Genomic DNA, 15702 nt, shown 5'->3' on the forward strand with positions numbered 1-15702 from the left:
AACCCTACTCCTGGACCTCTCAGTGGCTTTTGATATAATTGATCATGGTGTCCTCCTGGACCACCTTTCTGGGCTGTGATTGGGAGGCAGCGTTTTGTGGTGGTTCTGATCCTATGGGGAGGGCAGGTTTTGGAAGGTTCTGCTGGGAGACTGCTCCTCAGCTGCTTGGCCTTTGGCCTGTGGGGTCCCGCAAGGCACCATTTTGTCCTCTACATTCCTTAACATGTACCTGAAACCACTGGGTGAGGTCATCCGGAGATTTGGGCTGGGTTGTCACCAATACACAGGTGACACTTAGCTTTGTTTCTTGCTTCTGGCCGATCCTAGGGAGGCTACCGAAACCCTGAACTGGTACCTAGAGGCAGTTTTGGAGTGGACGCGGGTTAGTGAACTAAAGCTTAATCCCAACAAGACAGAAGTGATACTGGTGAGCAGAAGGTCTGACACAGGTCACTCATCCTGGATGGGATTGCAGTCCCCTTGAAGGAAAAGTTCCGTAGTTTGGGAGTGCTCTTGGACCCATGTCTACTGCTGGATCAGCAGGTGGCAGCTGTAGCCAGGAGTGCTTTTTACCAGCTTTGACTAGTTTGCCAGCTGTGATCGTTCCTGGGCAGAAAAGAATCTGGCCACTGTGTTGCATGCTCAGGTTAAATCTATATTGGATTACTGCAGTGCTCTCTACATGAGACTGCCCTTGAAAACTGTTCAGACGCTTCAATTGGTGCGGAATGCTGCAACCAAGATATTAACTACAATGGGTCATAGGAACCATATCACTCCTGTCTTGGCCTATCTACATTAACTCCAAGTCTGTTTCTGAGCACAATTCAAGGTGCTGGTGTCGACTTTTAAATCCCTGTATGGTTTGGGAACAGCATACCCGAAGGACTGCCTTCTCCCTTATGAACCTACCTGACCACTGCGTTTATCTTCTGAGGCCCTGAAAGCAGTAGGGGTGATGATAAGGCCGCCTTTTGCTTCAGCTTCTTAAAAGCAAAACTTGGAACAAAAGAACGTCCTTAGCTTTGATATGGCACCTTAGAGTATTTCACGTGCATTTGTAGTTGCCAACCTCCAGGTACTAGCTGGAGATTTCCCGCTATTACAACTGAGCTCCAGCCGACAGAGATCAGTTCACCTGGAGAAAATGGCTGGTTTTGGCAATTGGACTCTGTGGTATTGAAGTCCTTCCCCTCACAAACCCTGCTCTCCTCAGGCTCTGCCCCAGGCAACTCAATGAGTTCATGGCTGAAAAGAAACCTGATTTGGGCAGAGGGGATTTCATGTTCTTTCTTGCTGTGCTGTGCCCAGCTGTTTGCAGAGCAAGAAGTTAGGAATGAATTGGACATTTGACAGCCTAAATTGGCATGTAGTGATCTATTCTTAATGCACTTATTACTTCCTGTTTCTTTATTTTTAAAAAAGCCCAAATGAGATGAATGAGCCGGGAATACGGAACTGCCACTTATTCACCGACACTTGTTTCTGACACAGAGATCTGATAGCTGTTCCAGTTCCTATTGGAATTGCTAGCTTTAGGACAAGCTATGTCATTGTGCTTAAGGACCTATAATTAGAACACAGTCGAATAAGCTAGAGACAAAAAAAACCACACTGCATCATACTTTGAATACACTGAATACCTTTCCCTAGAATACCATGTATATTGGGAAGTTATTTTTTTCTATCCATCCTTCCTTTAGGAATTGTAGCGGTTGAATTTTGCTTCCAAGGCTTTAACCAATACAGCCTGTGTGTTGGGAAAGTTTTAGAAAGGAAGCAGTCTGGCAATTATGAATAGGGTTGCCAACTTCCAGGTGCTAGCTGATCTCCTGCCAATAGAAATCAGTTCACCTGGAGAAAATGGCCACTTTGGCAATTGGACTCTGTGGCATTGAAGTCCCTCCCCTCTCCAAACCCCACCCTCCTCAGGCTCCACCCCAAACACCTCCCGCCAATGATGAAGAGGGACCTGACAACCCTAATTATGAAGTTTATGTTCAGATTCATAGCACAATTTATCCAAAGAAGGCCGGGCAGGGAACTACAATATACACTGGTTAAATGATCGTAGCTCTCTGTATTTTTAGGCGAATACAGCTAAAGCAGGGGTCTCCAACCTTTTTGAGCCCGTGGGTACATTCTGACATATCATGGTGGGCGCAGTCACAAAGATGGTTCCCTCAAAATGCCTACTGAAGGAGGCGGGGCTAGCACAAAATGGCTGCTGCAACTTAACTTTAGTCACACAGTGAAGATCCTTGTGCGGTGGAGGCAGCTGCTGCCAAAAGAACATTTTAAAAATTTGGCATAACCAATCAAATCTCCAGTGGCAATCAGAACGCTTGTTGGGCAAAAACCGCATCTGGCACCAATCTCTAAAAACACTTGGCGGGCGCCAGGAAATGCGTCAGTGGGCGCTGTGGGGTGTAGGGTTGCCAGGTACCTCTTTGCGACTGGCACCTGGAGGTTGGCAATCCTGTGTTGGAGACCCTTGATCTAAAACGTGAATACACCATACAAGTCTTGGTGAACACTTGTACTGGGGGTGCTCATCGGAGAATCGGGACTTGCTGCGGCGTCCTGTGGATGAGGCGCTCAGTAGCAAACTTGGTTTGCTGACATATAACAGGCCCTGACAAACTGTATTCTTTGGGGGCCGGGAGGAGAAAGCGGCTTTTGCATAATGCACATGTAAGGTCAAGATATGAAGAGTTAATGGGACTACCAGCAAGTGAGAAGTTGTGAGTACAGTGAAGCCACAGAAATGCTTGGAGAGAGGCGGAGCATGCATCCTTTTAACACTGAAGAAAAGAGTGATTTTCACTTGTGCGTCACTAAAGTTGATTAAGTGCGCTGCTTTTAAAGGTTAATTGGATCCGTTCTGTTGTGCCTGGCTTGACGATACCTTTTCTTGTCCTGTTTCTTAGAAAATGGTCTGGCGTGGTGGTGAAGCATAGATATGTGTGCGTTTTTCTTCCCCTTCCTAATTTGATGAAAAACTGGGTCTAGTCATTGACTGGAAATGGTCACGCTGTTCGACTTGTTGTTCTTGGCCTGGGAGCCAATATTGCCACATGTTGACCCTGCTGAGCAAATACATTTTTGCCCATCATTGGCTAAGTGGCGAAAACGGCCTGTAACATGTCTTGGTGTGTTTTGTTTTTTTGCAGGAATGCCGTTGGCTCAGGCTGTAGCAATTCTTCAGAAGCACTGTCGCATCATCAAGAACGTCCAGGTTCTCTACAGTGAGCAGGTGAGTCACCATCTGGTTTGGTCAAACAGTCAGTCTACCCTGGGTAATAAATAGCCCGCGCAAGGAATGGCAGGATGTGTCAATATTGTGTAATGCCTGTATACACAATGGCTGGCCACATGACGTCCAGCCATGCTTTACGACTGCCACATCCTGGAACATGTGGCTTTCTAAAAATTGCACACCACTTCAACTGTTAGCAAGAATTTAAAAAGTGGACGATTGCACTACTACAAACTTAGAGGCTTTCTGTTATGACCTGATGTTGCCAGTGTGGTGGTTAAGAGTGTCTGTCTAGGATCTGAGGGACCCCGGTTCAAATCCCAACTCTGCCATGGAAGCTCATTGGGGGACCTTGGACCACTCACACACACTCAGCCTAACCTACCTTGCAGGGCTGTTGTGAGGATATAATGGAGGAGAACAATGTAAACCACTTTGTGTCCCCATTGGGGTGAAAGGTGGGGTGCGAACGAAGTAAATAAAGTAGGTAGAATAAATAGTTTCCATTTTGGAGCGACCAATCAATGCATATTTACGATATGGTAAGCTCTCCTTCCCTGAAGGTTTTTAAGCAGAGGCTAGATGACCATCTGTCAGCAGTGCTGATTCTATGACCTTAGGCAGATCATGAGAGGGAGGGCATCTTGGCCATCTTCTGGGCATGGAGTAGGGGTCACTGGGTGTGTGTGGGGAAGGTAGTTGTGAATTTCCTGCATTGTGCAGGGGGTTGGACTAGATGACCCTGGTGGTACCTTCCAGCTCTATGATTCTATGATTTATTGTATTTTAGGTGAGGAGTTGACAGTGATACAGGGGTGATGTGGGGGAAAGAAAGTTTGCAATCTCTGCCTCCTAAAGAGAAGACAATAAATAGTGTTGTTCTGTGAAATAGGGTTGAACCATGGAAAATATAGTAGGAGGATCTTGAATGGGATTTTTTTTATTTGATTTGGCTGTGATTTTAACCATCTAGTCAAAAGTGAGCATGGTCAGTTGAAATAAGTTGGCATAGTGTTGAGGGAGCTCCTTGGAAATGTTACTTCTTGTCTCTAGTGTGGCTTGGCAGCTCTTGACAACAAAGGCAGGCGCAGTAATTTAAACCGTGTAGATTTTTAATCAGGATGTTCTGCATGATTAAAACATTATTCAACATTACATTATTCCTTGTCCTTATGCTTCCCGTCCTGTTTTATTGCCCTGCTGTCTGAAATCAGCATTGTTTAATTCATCAGCATGAAACCATCTCTACTGCTTAACAGTTTTTTGTTTTTGTTTTTTGGCAAGCAAACATGGGGAAAACAGAATAAAAAAAAACCAAAAAACCTGGAAATGTACACATTGCCCATTGCCGGTTCTGCTGCTGTGTATACTAGGCTTTCTAGGAAAAAGCAAGCACAAGTACTTTATATTCTTGTTTGTTAAGGGTCTGAGCAGAATTTGTACCAAGAGGCTCAATATCTTGGTTTTCGAATGCGTAGCTGTTGCTAACATTGTTGTGAACAAATCCCAGCATTTTTATTTTCTGACAGCTAAATGGATTTCCCCTCCTTTATTGCAGGTTGCATGAAATGTATAGCAATTACTAGCATAGTTATGAGTACCTTCCAGCTTCTGTAATTTCTGTATTTATTTTGCAAATTGATCAAGAGGATGAGAGAGGAGAGAGTTGGTTTTTTATATGCCGACTTTCTCTACCACTTAAGGGAGACTCAAACCGGCTTACAATAACTTTCCCTCCCCACAACAGACACCCTGAGAGAACTCTAACAGAGCTGTAACTTGCCCAGGGTCACCCAGCTTTCTTCGTGTGTAGGAGTGGGGAAACAAACCCAGTTCACCAGATTAGCCTCCACCGCTCACGTGGAGGAGTGGGAAATCAAACCCGGTTCGCCAGATCAGAGTCCACCACTCCAAACTACCACTCTTAACCACTATACCACGCTGGTCCAATAGTTCAAATTATTGTGGGGGGGGGGGCGTAAAGTAGGGAGGACTTTAAGGAAATCTACCAGGCTCACCCCTACTTTTAGCCCATAAGAGTTGGTCCCAATAAGGCACCCCCCACTCTGTTCCTATGAGTTGCTGTACAGTGAGTTTAAAAGGAGGTTAGACAGGTTCACAGAGAGGTCCATTAATGGCTACTAGCCATGGTGAGTAAAGGAAACCTCTGGATACCAGTGCTAGGAGGCAGCATCAGGGGAAGGCCATACCCTGTTGCTTCGGCCTTCCAGGGCAAATGGTTGACCACTTTGAAGAAGAGTTGGGTTTTATATGCCGACTTTCTCTCCCACTTAAGGAATACTCAAACCGGCTTATAATCTCCTTCCCTTCCCCTCCTCACAACAGACACCCTGTGAGGTAGGTGGGGCGGGGAGAGTGTGACTAACCCAAGGTCACTCAGATGGCTTCATATGTAGGAGTGGGTAAACCAACCCGGTTCACCAGATTAGCGTTCGCCACTCATGTGGAGGAGTGGGGAATCAAACCCGGTTCTTCAGATCAGAGTCAACTGCTCCAAACCACCGCTCTTAACCACTACACCACGCTGGACTAGATGGACCACTGGTCTGACCCAGCAGTTTCCACTTACATTCTTACAAACTGTTATAATTCTGGGATCATTGTGAGCTTGGTTTAAGAATGTGTATGCACCACAATCAGGAAAGTGCTTGAGAATCACATGTCGTCCTCAGATCAGGCTACAAACCGCTCCAAGACCATCAACTACCCACTTCTGCTTAACTTCACTGAAATGAGAAGAACAGGTAGAGCAGGGGTGGGGAACCTTTTTTCCGCCAAGGGCCATTTGGATATTTATAACCTCATTCGCAGGCTATACAAAATTATCAACTTAAAAATTAGCCGACCAAGCCCCAAGCAAGCAGCTGCCCCAGATGACCCCCCCCCGCGCGGGCAGGCAGGCATCCATCCGGTGGCGCACTCGCCCACCTGGTGGCACAGGATGGGTGAGTGCGGATCGCCAGTCTTAGATCCTTCTGAGCTAGAGATCTGTCAGGACCCACGAAGGGCCAGACCAAATGGTTTCGCGGGCCTTAAATGGCCCCTGGGCCTGACGTTCCCCATCCCTGAGGTAGAGGGTCCACGTGTTGCTGGGCATTATGCCATTATAATAAGAATCTGCCTCCTGGATTTTCCCACACTGAGTTGAATGTGAGCACTCCAGAACAGTCTTTGGCTTTTCCCCACGAGGAGAGGAGAGGAAGGTAGCCCAAGGCCCACTCTCGGTTACTTGCAGGGTACAATTCTAAGAAACCATGCTCTGAGACAGGACTGTTATCCAGAGACTCTTCTTGCAAATGCAGGGCAGGAATTTCAAGGAGTTGTAGCCTTTGCTGATGGTTCACATCAGTGTTTCTAAGGAATTGGTCCCTCCCTGCAACCTAAGCCGACAACCCTGTGACTTGTTAACAGGATCATGTAACCAGGGATGAATGGCAGGAGTGCAAAGTGCCTCTAACTTTGCCAGGTGTTGTTGACTTAGTCAGCCCCTTTAAGCCATGATTGTGTTTTATTCTTTAAATGGAGGTTCAAGTGACTGTTTATCCTCCGCTGCATTAAGAGGCCTGAGGTAATTTAACATCTGATCTTGTGCCTTTGTGTGTGACATTCTGTTTAAGGGAGGGGGAGATAAGAGGTTCAGGTTGTGCATGCTTCTTACATGACACTGTGGCTGTGTGTTCCAGAGTTGAGTGCAGTTGTCCCAAAAAGAGAGGCCTTAATAAATCAATACTCAAGAAAATGAGAGTAAACTAGAACTAAAGCCAGCATAGTTTAGTGGTTAGGAGCAGTGGATTCTAATCTGGAGAACTAGGTTTGAGTCCCACTCCTCCTCATGAGCCGCAGACTCTAATCTGGTGATCTGAGTCGGTTTCCTTACTCCTACACATGAAGCCAGCTGGATAACCTTGGGCTAGTCACAGTTCTCTTACAGCTCTCTCAGCTCCACCTACCTCACGGGGTGTCTGTTGTGGGGAGAGGAAGGGAAGGAGATTGTAAGCTGGTTTGATTCTTCTTAAAAGGTAGAGAAAGTCGGCATATAAAAACCAACTCTTCTTCCTCTTCTTCATTTTATTAGCGCTATTCCTGTAATGTTGGCTTTTTAATAATATTTGTATTACTAAGTTGGCGTAAATGGATGTTTTAAAAAATGTAGTAGTTGTGTCTGGGAGTTGCCGCTCCTTGCAGCCCTGAAGCCGCCGCCACACAGCTGTTGAGTGAAGCCATGGCCCCATCTGGCGAGATGCCAGGCAGCTGAGGAGCAGGTGCCTGGGGTTGTGCTGGGCTTCCAAGCAGTAGCAAGTTGGACAGTGATGCCAGCCCTCTTGTCTGGGCAACAAGACTGGGTTTTCTCAAAAATTCCTGCAAGGCCCGGAAGCCCCTGGGACCAGAGAGAAGGAACAGCGTGTGTAGGAGCTGTAGAGAGTTTTTACACTCTTGCCTGCTCTGGGCCAAGGAGACTTGAGTAGGGTTGCCTGCTATGGCTTGGGAGATTGAAGAGATTTGGGGGCATTGTCTAGGTGGGAGGGGTGGGAGCTCAGCAGGGATGTGATGCCATAGAGTCAACTCTCCAAAGCTGCCATTTCCTCCAAGGGAACTGATCTGTGTAGTCCAATTCCCCTATATTTTGTTGCACTGGAATGATATGATTTAGAGTCGGGACTTCCTTTAGGATACACATTTCAATGATTTTTGAAGAATCCTAGCAAAGATGTGGTAGAAACTAGGCTTGATTTCTGGATTTTTTAAAATGCTAACTCTAGAAATGCAGATATTTGAACAGGCTTGTAAATAGCTGGTCATCTGTGGCGTATAAAGATGGCTTCCTGGCATGACACAGATGTTGCTTCTGTATCTTTTCTTTCCTTTCCTTTTGCCGTTAAGTCACAGCTGAGTTATGGTGACCCCATGGGGTTTTCAAGGCAAGAGATGCATAGAAGTGGTTTGCCATTGCCTCCCTCCATGGTGCGACCCTGGACTTCCTTGGTGGTCTCCCATCCAAACACAAACCAGGGTCAAGCCCACTTAGCTTCCGAGATCTGACAAGATTGGGCTAGGCTGGGCTATCCAGCTCAGGCCACTGTGAGGGCACCTCTTATTCTTTCTCTTAGGCTATAAATAAGGAACCCCAACCTATATGCCAATAAAAGTGTTGTTTTGAACCCCAACCATCTTGTAAAAATGCAGGCCAGGTGTGTAGTAAAAAAAAAAAATTGTGAGGTAGTAACTGTTATAAATGTGAACGTTGTCAGGATGTAGATACTTATGCTTCTTGGAATACCATCCTTTCCTGTGTGGCACTTGTCAGCTGGATGCGTATCCTCATTTGGGATGCTGTTGCATTCCAATTCAAGCATCAGTCTGAACTGCCTAAGTATTTCTACTGACATACTTGAAGCTTTGCTTTTTGTTGTTTTGGGGTTTGTTTTTTGCCTGGCCATAGGCCTTGTGAAAGGAAGAAAGGAAAAGCTGCAGGCGGCGATACTGGTCAGACTTTTCCTTCAGTTCTCTCCCTTGCTCCTTGAGGAGAGTGTCAGTTCTGGCACGAATTCATCAGCGTTCTGCGCAGTGGCCCCCAGGACGAGGCTTGCATCTCCGCGTAGATATTAAAAACCTGCGGCCCGCTCGTATTTTTTCTTGCTTCCAGGCCGATGTCGTTGGGATGCTGGCTGACTGTCTTGCGGCTGGAAGAGAATCGGTTTTCTCTATTCCTTCGTGAGATTGTACGTCAAGGAGACCATTTCATTTCATTCATTTCATTCAATATTTATCCCACCCCTTCCCCGGTAATCAAGGCTCGGGGTGGTTAGCAACATAAATACAAAACGAATAAAAATACACCGGGGACTACAGGGGAGCAATTCTATTTTTCACCGTTCCTCTACATCAGTGGTTCTCAAAGTGGGCAGTACCACCTCCTGGGGGGCAGTGGGATTACCTAGGGGGGCACTAAGAGGCAAGCGGGCGAGGGGGGGAGGTGCTTGGCCCCTTCAACTGTGTTGTTCGTTAATTTACAATAGATCAAGCTATGGCACCATGCTGGCAAATTTGGTGGAAACTATCAGAATTTTTTTCACAGACTTTGAAGAGCTGGAACCACTGGATCAAGTTCGTCAGTTCTGTTGAATAAATGTTGATTGTGAATAGATGTACAATTACTTGTTACTGTTTTGAAATTTTATTGCTATTATCTTCTTTAGTGCGTCATGCAAACCCCTATTTTGAATAATGCTTTCTATAGGGTCAGGAGTGGGGGGTTGAGTTTGTGGAGTCAAGGGGGCCATGGCCCAAAATGTTTTGCAATCACTGCTCTACATTAATGATTCCTTGCACATGGAAAACCACCACAACGTGTGGGAGGCTATTCTGGACCCCTTAACCTCGGTGTGCTGTTTTTAAATTTTATTAAAAATCAAACAGTGCTATCCTTGGCGCAGCTGCCCCATTCTCGGTGTAATTCTGCTTGGGATGGCACGGTTAGTCTCTTGAAGAGAGAGATTGCCTGGCATTCATGAGACTTCATGTTAGAGCTAGCATGGCGTAGTGGCCAGAGTTTTGGACTAGGATCTGGGAGACCCAGGTTTGAATCCCCACAGAAATCTTCTGGGTGATCTTGGCCCAGTCTCTATCAGCCTAACCTACCTCACAGGGTTGTTGTGAGGATAAAACGGAGGAAAGGAGAATGATGAACGCTGCTTTGGGTACCCATCTTGGAGAAAGGTGGGCTATGAATGAAGGACAGAGGCTCCTGTTTGTGTGGCTAAGAACTACAGTATGTTAAAACATATATTTAAAAAAAATCACAATCAGAGACGTCAAAATTATAATGGGCTTAGTCTGATAATCTGCTATCTGGCAGCCTTCAAGCTTTTATCTTATAACGGGGATAGATAATTTTTTAAAAGTAAAAGTGCTGATATTAAGCATTGTAATGGAAGTCCTGTAAGATGTGTAAAAAAATTTTTTACATCTTAATTGTTCCTCCTGACGGCATCAGAGAAGCGTTGTTAGGTTAGGAAACTGAGAGCATCATCAGAGGCACAGATGAGTCAGGGATCTTTGCCTCGTTATGCACCTTGGCCCATTTACTTGCCCCATCCAGAGCACTCTGTGCTACAGGCCTCTTTCTCTGGCGTCCCTGCTCTTTGGCCATGAGCCGCTGTGTTGACCTTCAGAGGGCTGGTGGGCGTCAACTAAAGAGTGGTTACCTCCACGTAGGAGTTGATTCCGTTGAAAAGCTTTGTTTTGAGGGGAAGTGAGAGCTCTTCCAGTGGCATTACAACGGCGACAACTCATTTCACACGTGCTGGTAGTCTGGATGTTTTAGTCATCCAGTGGCTAGTATGCTTGTGTGAAACCACCCCAAGAATTCAGGATTAAGTCCTTCCCATTCTTGGCTGAATTAGCTGAGGAACTCGCACTGATTTCAGTTAGGTGGTGAGACTAGGTGGTGTTGTGTTATCAACACTTAAGGAACTGCGGAAGGTTCTCAAACGTTCCCCTGCAATCCCCCCTCCAACATTTCTAGTCCACTTCTGGCCTTTCTTATATCTGAAATCTGCAGCACCTTCATAATGTGTTATGCGGCTTAAGGGAGAGGCTCCCTGGATTTCTTTTAGCCCCCCCCCCCCCAAAGCACTCCCATCTAAATACTAACCAGGGCTGAACCTGCTTAGCTTCTGAGATCTGACAAGATCAGGCTAGCCTGGGCATCCAGGCCAGTATTTGGATGGGAGACCACCAAGAAATACCAGGGTTGCTGTGCAGAGGCAGGCACTGGCAAACCCTCTGTTAGTCTCTTGCCATGAAAACCCCAAAAGGAGTCGCCATAAGTCGGCTGCGACTTGATGGCACTTTACACACACACACTTACACACACACACATACTTTACACACACTTACACACACAAAGCACTAAAAGCGTTGCTGCGAGTGACAGATTCCTTCCTTTGTGACAGATTCCCTCCATTTCTGTTGTTCAGCCTAAGCGACAAATGTCAGCTCCGGAGGGTATATATATTTTTTCTTCCGTGAAAGCAATAGCCTTTGAATTCCAGCTGCGTGAATAGCTTGCCAGAGCCACTTAAGTTTCATGTAAATGAGCAAACGGCTAGGGATATTTGGCAAGTGCCACTGCCTTTAGCTTTCATTCGTGAAACGATCAATGGTTCTTTCTGCCAACTGGGAAAAATTAGGGTCAATGTTCTCTTGCTCGGCTTTCTGTTGCAGAACTTGGCTTGACAAATAATCCATTGACTATTAACAGCTGATTTCTCCTTTTTCCTCCCCCTCCAGTCTCCTCTTAGCCATGACCTCATCCTTAACCTGACTCAGGACGGAATCAAACTGCTGTTTGATGCTTTCAATCAAAGACTTAAGGTAAAAATTAAATCTATATTTTTTAATTTGTTTCATTTCTACTCCACTTTTCTCCCTAATGGGGAGCCAGCATGGTGTAGTGGTTAAGAGTGGTGGTTTGGAGCAGTGGACTCTTAATCTGGAGAACCAGGTTTGATTCCCCACTCCTCCACATGAGCAGCAGGTGCTGATCTGGTGAACTGGGTTGATTTCCCTACTCGTATGCATGAAGCCAGCTGGGTGACCTTGGGCTAGTCACAGTTCTCTTAGAGCTCTCTCAGTCCCACCTACCTTACAGGGTGTCTGTTGTGGGAGGGGAAGGGAAAGCAATTGTAAGCTGGTTTGATTCTTCCTTAAGTGGTAGAGAAAGTCGACATATAAAAACCAACTCTTCTTCTTCAGAGTGGCTTTATAGCATTCTCCCCTTCTCTGTTTAAGCCTCGTAACAAACCTGTGAGGTAGGTTAGGCTGAGAGTGTGTGACTGGCCCAAGGTCAGCCAGTCAGCTTCCATGGCAGGGTGGGGATTCACACCTGGGTCTCCTGCAACATTCTGAGCACTACACCGTGCTGTGGTTTCCTGCCTTCCCCCTCTCCGCACACGTAATGCAAGTACACCCAGCCAAGGTTGGCTTCTATGAAAAGGGCATTACAGAGGTTCTGAGTAACAACCTGCTCTGTGAACTGTTCCGATTCTTTGTTGTATCTGCCCAACTACAACCAGCTTCCTGATTAAATTGAAATGAGGTGGAGAACAAATGCTACATTAGGTTCTAGCGTATGTTAAATACGCAGAGGTTTGAAAGGTATCAAAGGGGTTTGAGGCTAGTGCAAAATTATATGTTTTTTTAAATTTAATAGATAAACCCAACATTCTGTTCATGGTCCTGAATCAAATAAGAACATTTAGGCATTGTTGATGGCTGCCAGTAGCTCCCAGACAATAAAAGAAGTGTAGCTTAGGGAGCAGCATACAGAAGTTTTATTTATTTAAAATGTAAAGGTTGTGCAAGCACTGGGTCATTACTGACCCATGCAGTGATGTCACATCAGGGCGTTTACCAGGGTGGTTTGCCATTGCTTTCCCCAGTTATCTTCCCTTTACCCCCAGCAAGCTGGGTACTCATTTTACCGACCTCGGAAGGATGGAAGGCTGAGTCAACCTTGAGCCTGCTACCTGAAACTGATTTCTGTTGGGATCAAACTCAGGTTGTGAGCAGAGCTTCCACTGCAGTACTGCAGCTTACCACACTGTGCCACAGGGCTCCTTTATTTTATTTATTTACTTTAATAACACTGTTCATTTAGCCTACAGGCCTTAAGCAATACATTTTATTTATTTAGAAAATTTGTATGGCACCTGTCCCGACCTGCTGGAAGTAGCTTACAGTTAAAACAGTAAAAACGATGGTAGCGATAAACACAAAACAAAATCAATAAAATCAAGAGCAGCAAAAAACATTGCCAATAAAAACAGCAAGCCAGAGTGTAAAAGCACTTAAAACAAGGGCAATCTAAAATGTGGTGAACAAACAATTTAGCTTCTGAGATCTGACAAGATCACGCTAGCCTGAGCCATCCAGGTCGTATATACTACCAATAAGAAAAAATAGCCAGCAAACATCCTGCCTGCTGTTGGGGGTGGGTGGGATGGAAATCCACACTTTCCTCAAACTGATCTTTTAGGGAAAATGTACCAAAGTGGGTTTGGGGGGGGGTAACTAGTTTGGGGGTTAGGGAAGAAATGTGGACCACAACTTCAGTGTGGAAACAGCTGCAGTGAAAAACTTCCAGGTGGCTTTCATTTTGGACAACTATCGTTTTAGGGAATTGCAGCTACCCACAATGAGAACCTTTCCAGTGCCGATATGCCCCACTCCCCCCCACACTGCTGCCTGCTTGTGGCTGTGCCTGACTGCTGCTGCTTGTAGCAAGAAACCAGGAAATGCTTAACTTGATTAGATTTCCTTGTCTTCTCTTCAGAAAAAATCCCAAATCAAATTTCTAGCTGCAGAAAATGCTAGATGTCATGGTTTGTAAGAGTCATGCTAAACTGCCAGGTGTTCCTTGGTAGATGGTAGAGAGGCACTTCCTGTCAACAGTGCTGTTCTGTTTTTATCCTCCACACTTTAATTTGCTTAGCGTCCCTCTGCTTATGACTCTTCCCCCACCCCCACCCCGGCAGTAATCGTAACTCAGCTTAGCAGAAGCTAAAGTATTCTGGTAAATTTTTACTCATGCAAGAATCAATAGCTTGCTATTAAACCAGTTCTTCTATAAGTCTAATGTATATAACTTTAAATGTACCTGTAATATTGTTTGGTAAATGCTCCCTGAGTCCAATGAAAGGAAAATATTTTCTACTTTGGAGGTTATCCTTGTCCAATAGATGTTTGTAAATTTTCCTAGTGGGGTGTAGAAATGGCATTTGACTAGCCAGATCATAAAGCATTTTAAAGTTCTCATTTATTAGCATAATTACAAAAAAAAACCCACAAAGGAGTATGCTAATTGAAAAAACCACAGTCCTCTAGAAGTTTTCAGGCCCCCGTTCCTCCGAGGTTTGTTGCTGAGTGATAGACCACCTGCTTTCAATGCAGGAGGTTCCTGGTTCATTCCGTAGTATGGCCCATTAGGGATCTCAGAAAGTGAGTGTTGAGAGGAATTTTTCTGTACCAGGAGCCCAGGAAAGCCACTGCCAGTCAGATTAGAGCTAGATGAACCAATTGCCTGTAGAAGGCAGCTTCAGATGTTCATATCTGTTCTGCAAGCTTTCCAGAACACCTTTGTGCTAGACCAGGCAAAGGCCTTTCCTTCCCACAGCAAATGCAATGGATTTGGTGGTAATCAAAGTCATGTGCAAATGGTCATTGGTACCGCATGATGAATTCTTTGTATTTGCAGAAGACTCACTTTCACAGGATTTCCCCCCCCCCTAAAAAAAAGACTGAAGGGCATAGTCACTCTGAGTACTTGCAGAATGCATTTCATTTGTGAAGAGAACGCTTCTTTGACTGATGCCCTTTGCCTTGCTCTCAGTCTACTCATCTGGAGTAACAGTGGCCCTGTGAATGCTGCTATCCTGCATAGACTTAGATGGCAGGAAGCCAGTGGACTTATGGGAAGTAGCTTGGGTTTCACCGAGGATGGATTGACCAGTTTGCATGATATCTGAGAAGTTAACACACTTGCATGTGATTTTAACTAAATTGACTGCAAAACGGTGCCCAGCATCTCCATGGTCCTTGTCTTGAGTGACAGCGTTGTGCAGAATGGCACTGTGTTCAGAGTACCAAACCTTCACGACATGAGTATATGAAGGTTTGTCAAAATTTATACTAGTCATGATGCATACCTATTCTCTCTAGTATCAGAGGAGCATGCCTATTAGGTGCTGCGGAACACAGGCGGGATGCTGCTGCGGTCATCTTGTTTGTGGGCTTCCTAGAGGTACCTGGTTGGCCACTTTGTGAACGGACTGCTGGCCTGGATGGGCCTTGGTCTGATCCAGCAGGGCTTTTCTTATGTTCACCATGTTATACTGCACAGTTACAGATACCACTATAATTTCCACAGTAATTTCTAGCTAGCTGGCAACCCTTGACGTGGGCCAACATGGTCACCGTGTATCTTTGTTCCACGCTTCCTCCTAAAACTCTCTGTCTTGCTGTTCAGAAATGGAGGCAGCTAAACAAATAAGTTAAAAAATTAAAAAAAACTAAGGCGTGTGGCTCAGGCAAGCGGGGAGGGATCCTCATAGCTGCCATTGTTTTCATCTGACCCCCCCATTCCCTATGATGCAACGAAAAGTTGAGCTTTCACATACATGAGGAAGAATCAGCCCTGTGCAAGCTGTTCTGAGGCCTGCCAGCCTGTATGAAAGAGACAGGCTGTGCTTGATTGCTGGTGCTTAATAACAGATAGATTGCAGAGCAAATTTTAGACTAATTTCCAGGATGTGGGGCACATGAACACATGAAGCTGCCTTGTACTGAATCAGACCCTTGGTTCATCAAAGTCAGTATAGTCTACTTAGACCAGCAGCCGCTCTCCAGGGTCTCAGGCAGAG

The 15702-nt window shown here is 45.6% G+C and overlaps 1 protein-coding gene across 1 annotated transcript in view; it reads left to right on the forward strand.

Annotated features, from left to right (window-relative positions):
* Positions 1 to 15702, forward strand: part of PHAF1 (phagosome assembly factor 1) — a 61790-nt gene that overhangs the window by 14967 nt on the left and 31121 nt on the right. Inside the window, exons 3-4 of the mRNA XM_056862458.1 lie at positions 3174 to 3256; positions 11573 to 11656. Of these exons, the coding sequence (XP_056718436.1) occupies positions 3174 to 3256; positions 11573 to 11656 (167 nt within the window). The remainder of the gene's footprint in view (positions 1 to 3173; positions 3257 to 11572; positions 11657 to 15702) is intronic.

This window comes from Euleptes europaea, chromosome 17 (genome assembly GCF_029931775.1).
Source record: "Euleptes europaea isolate rEulEur1 chromosome 17, rEulEur1.hap1, whole genome shotgun sequence".
NCBI lineage: Eukaryota > Metazoa > Chordata > Lepidosauria > Squamata > Sphaerodactylidae > Euleptes > Euleptes europaea.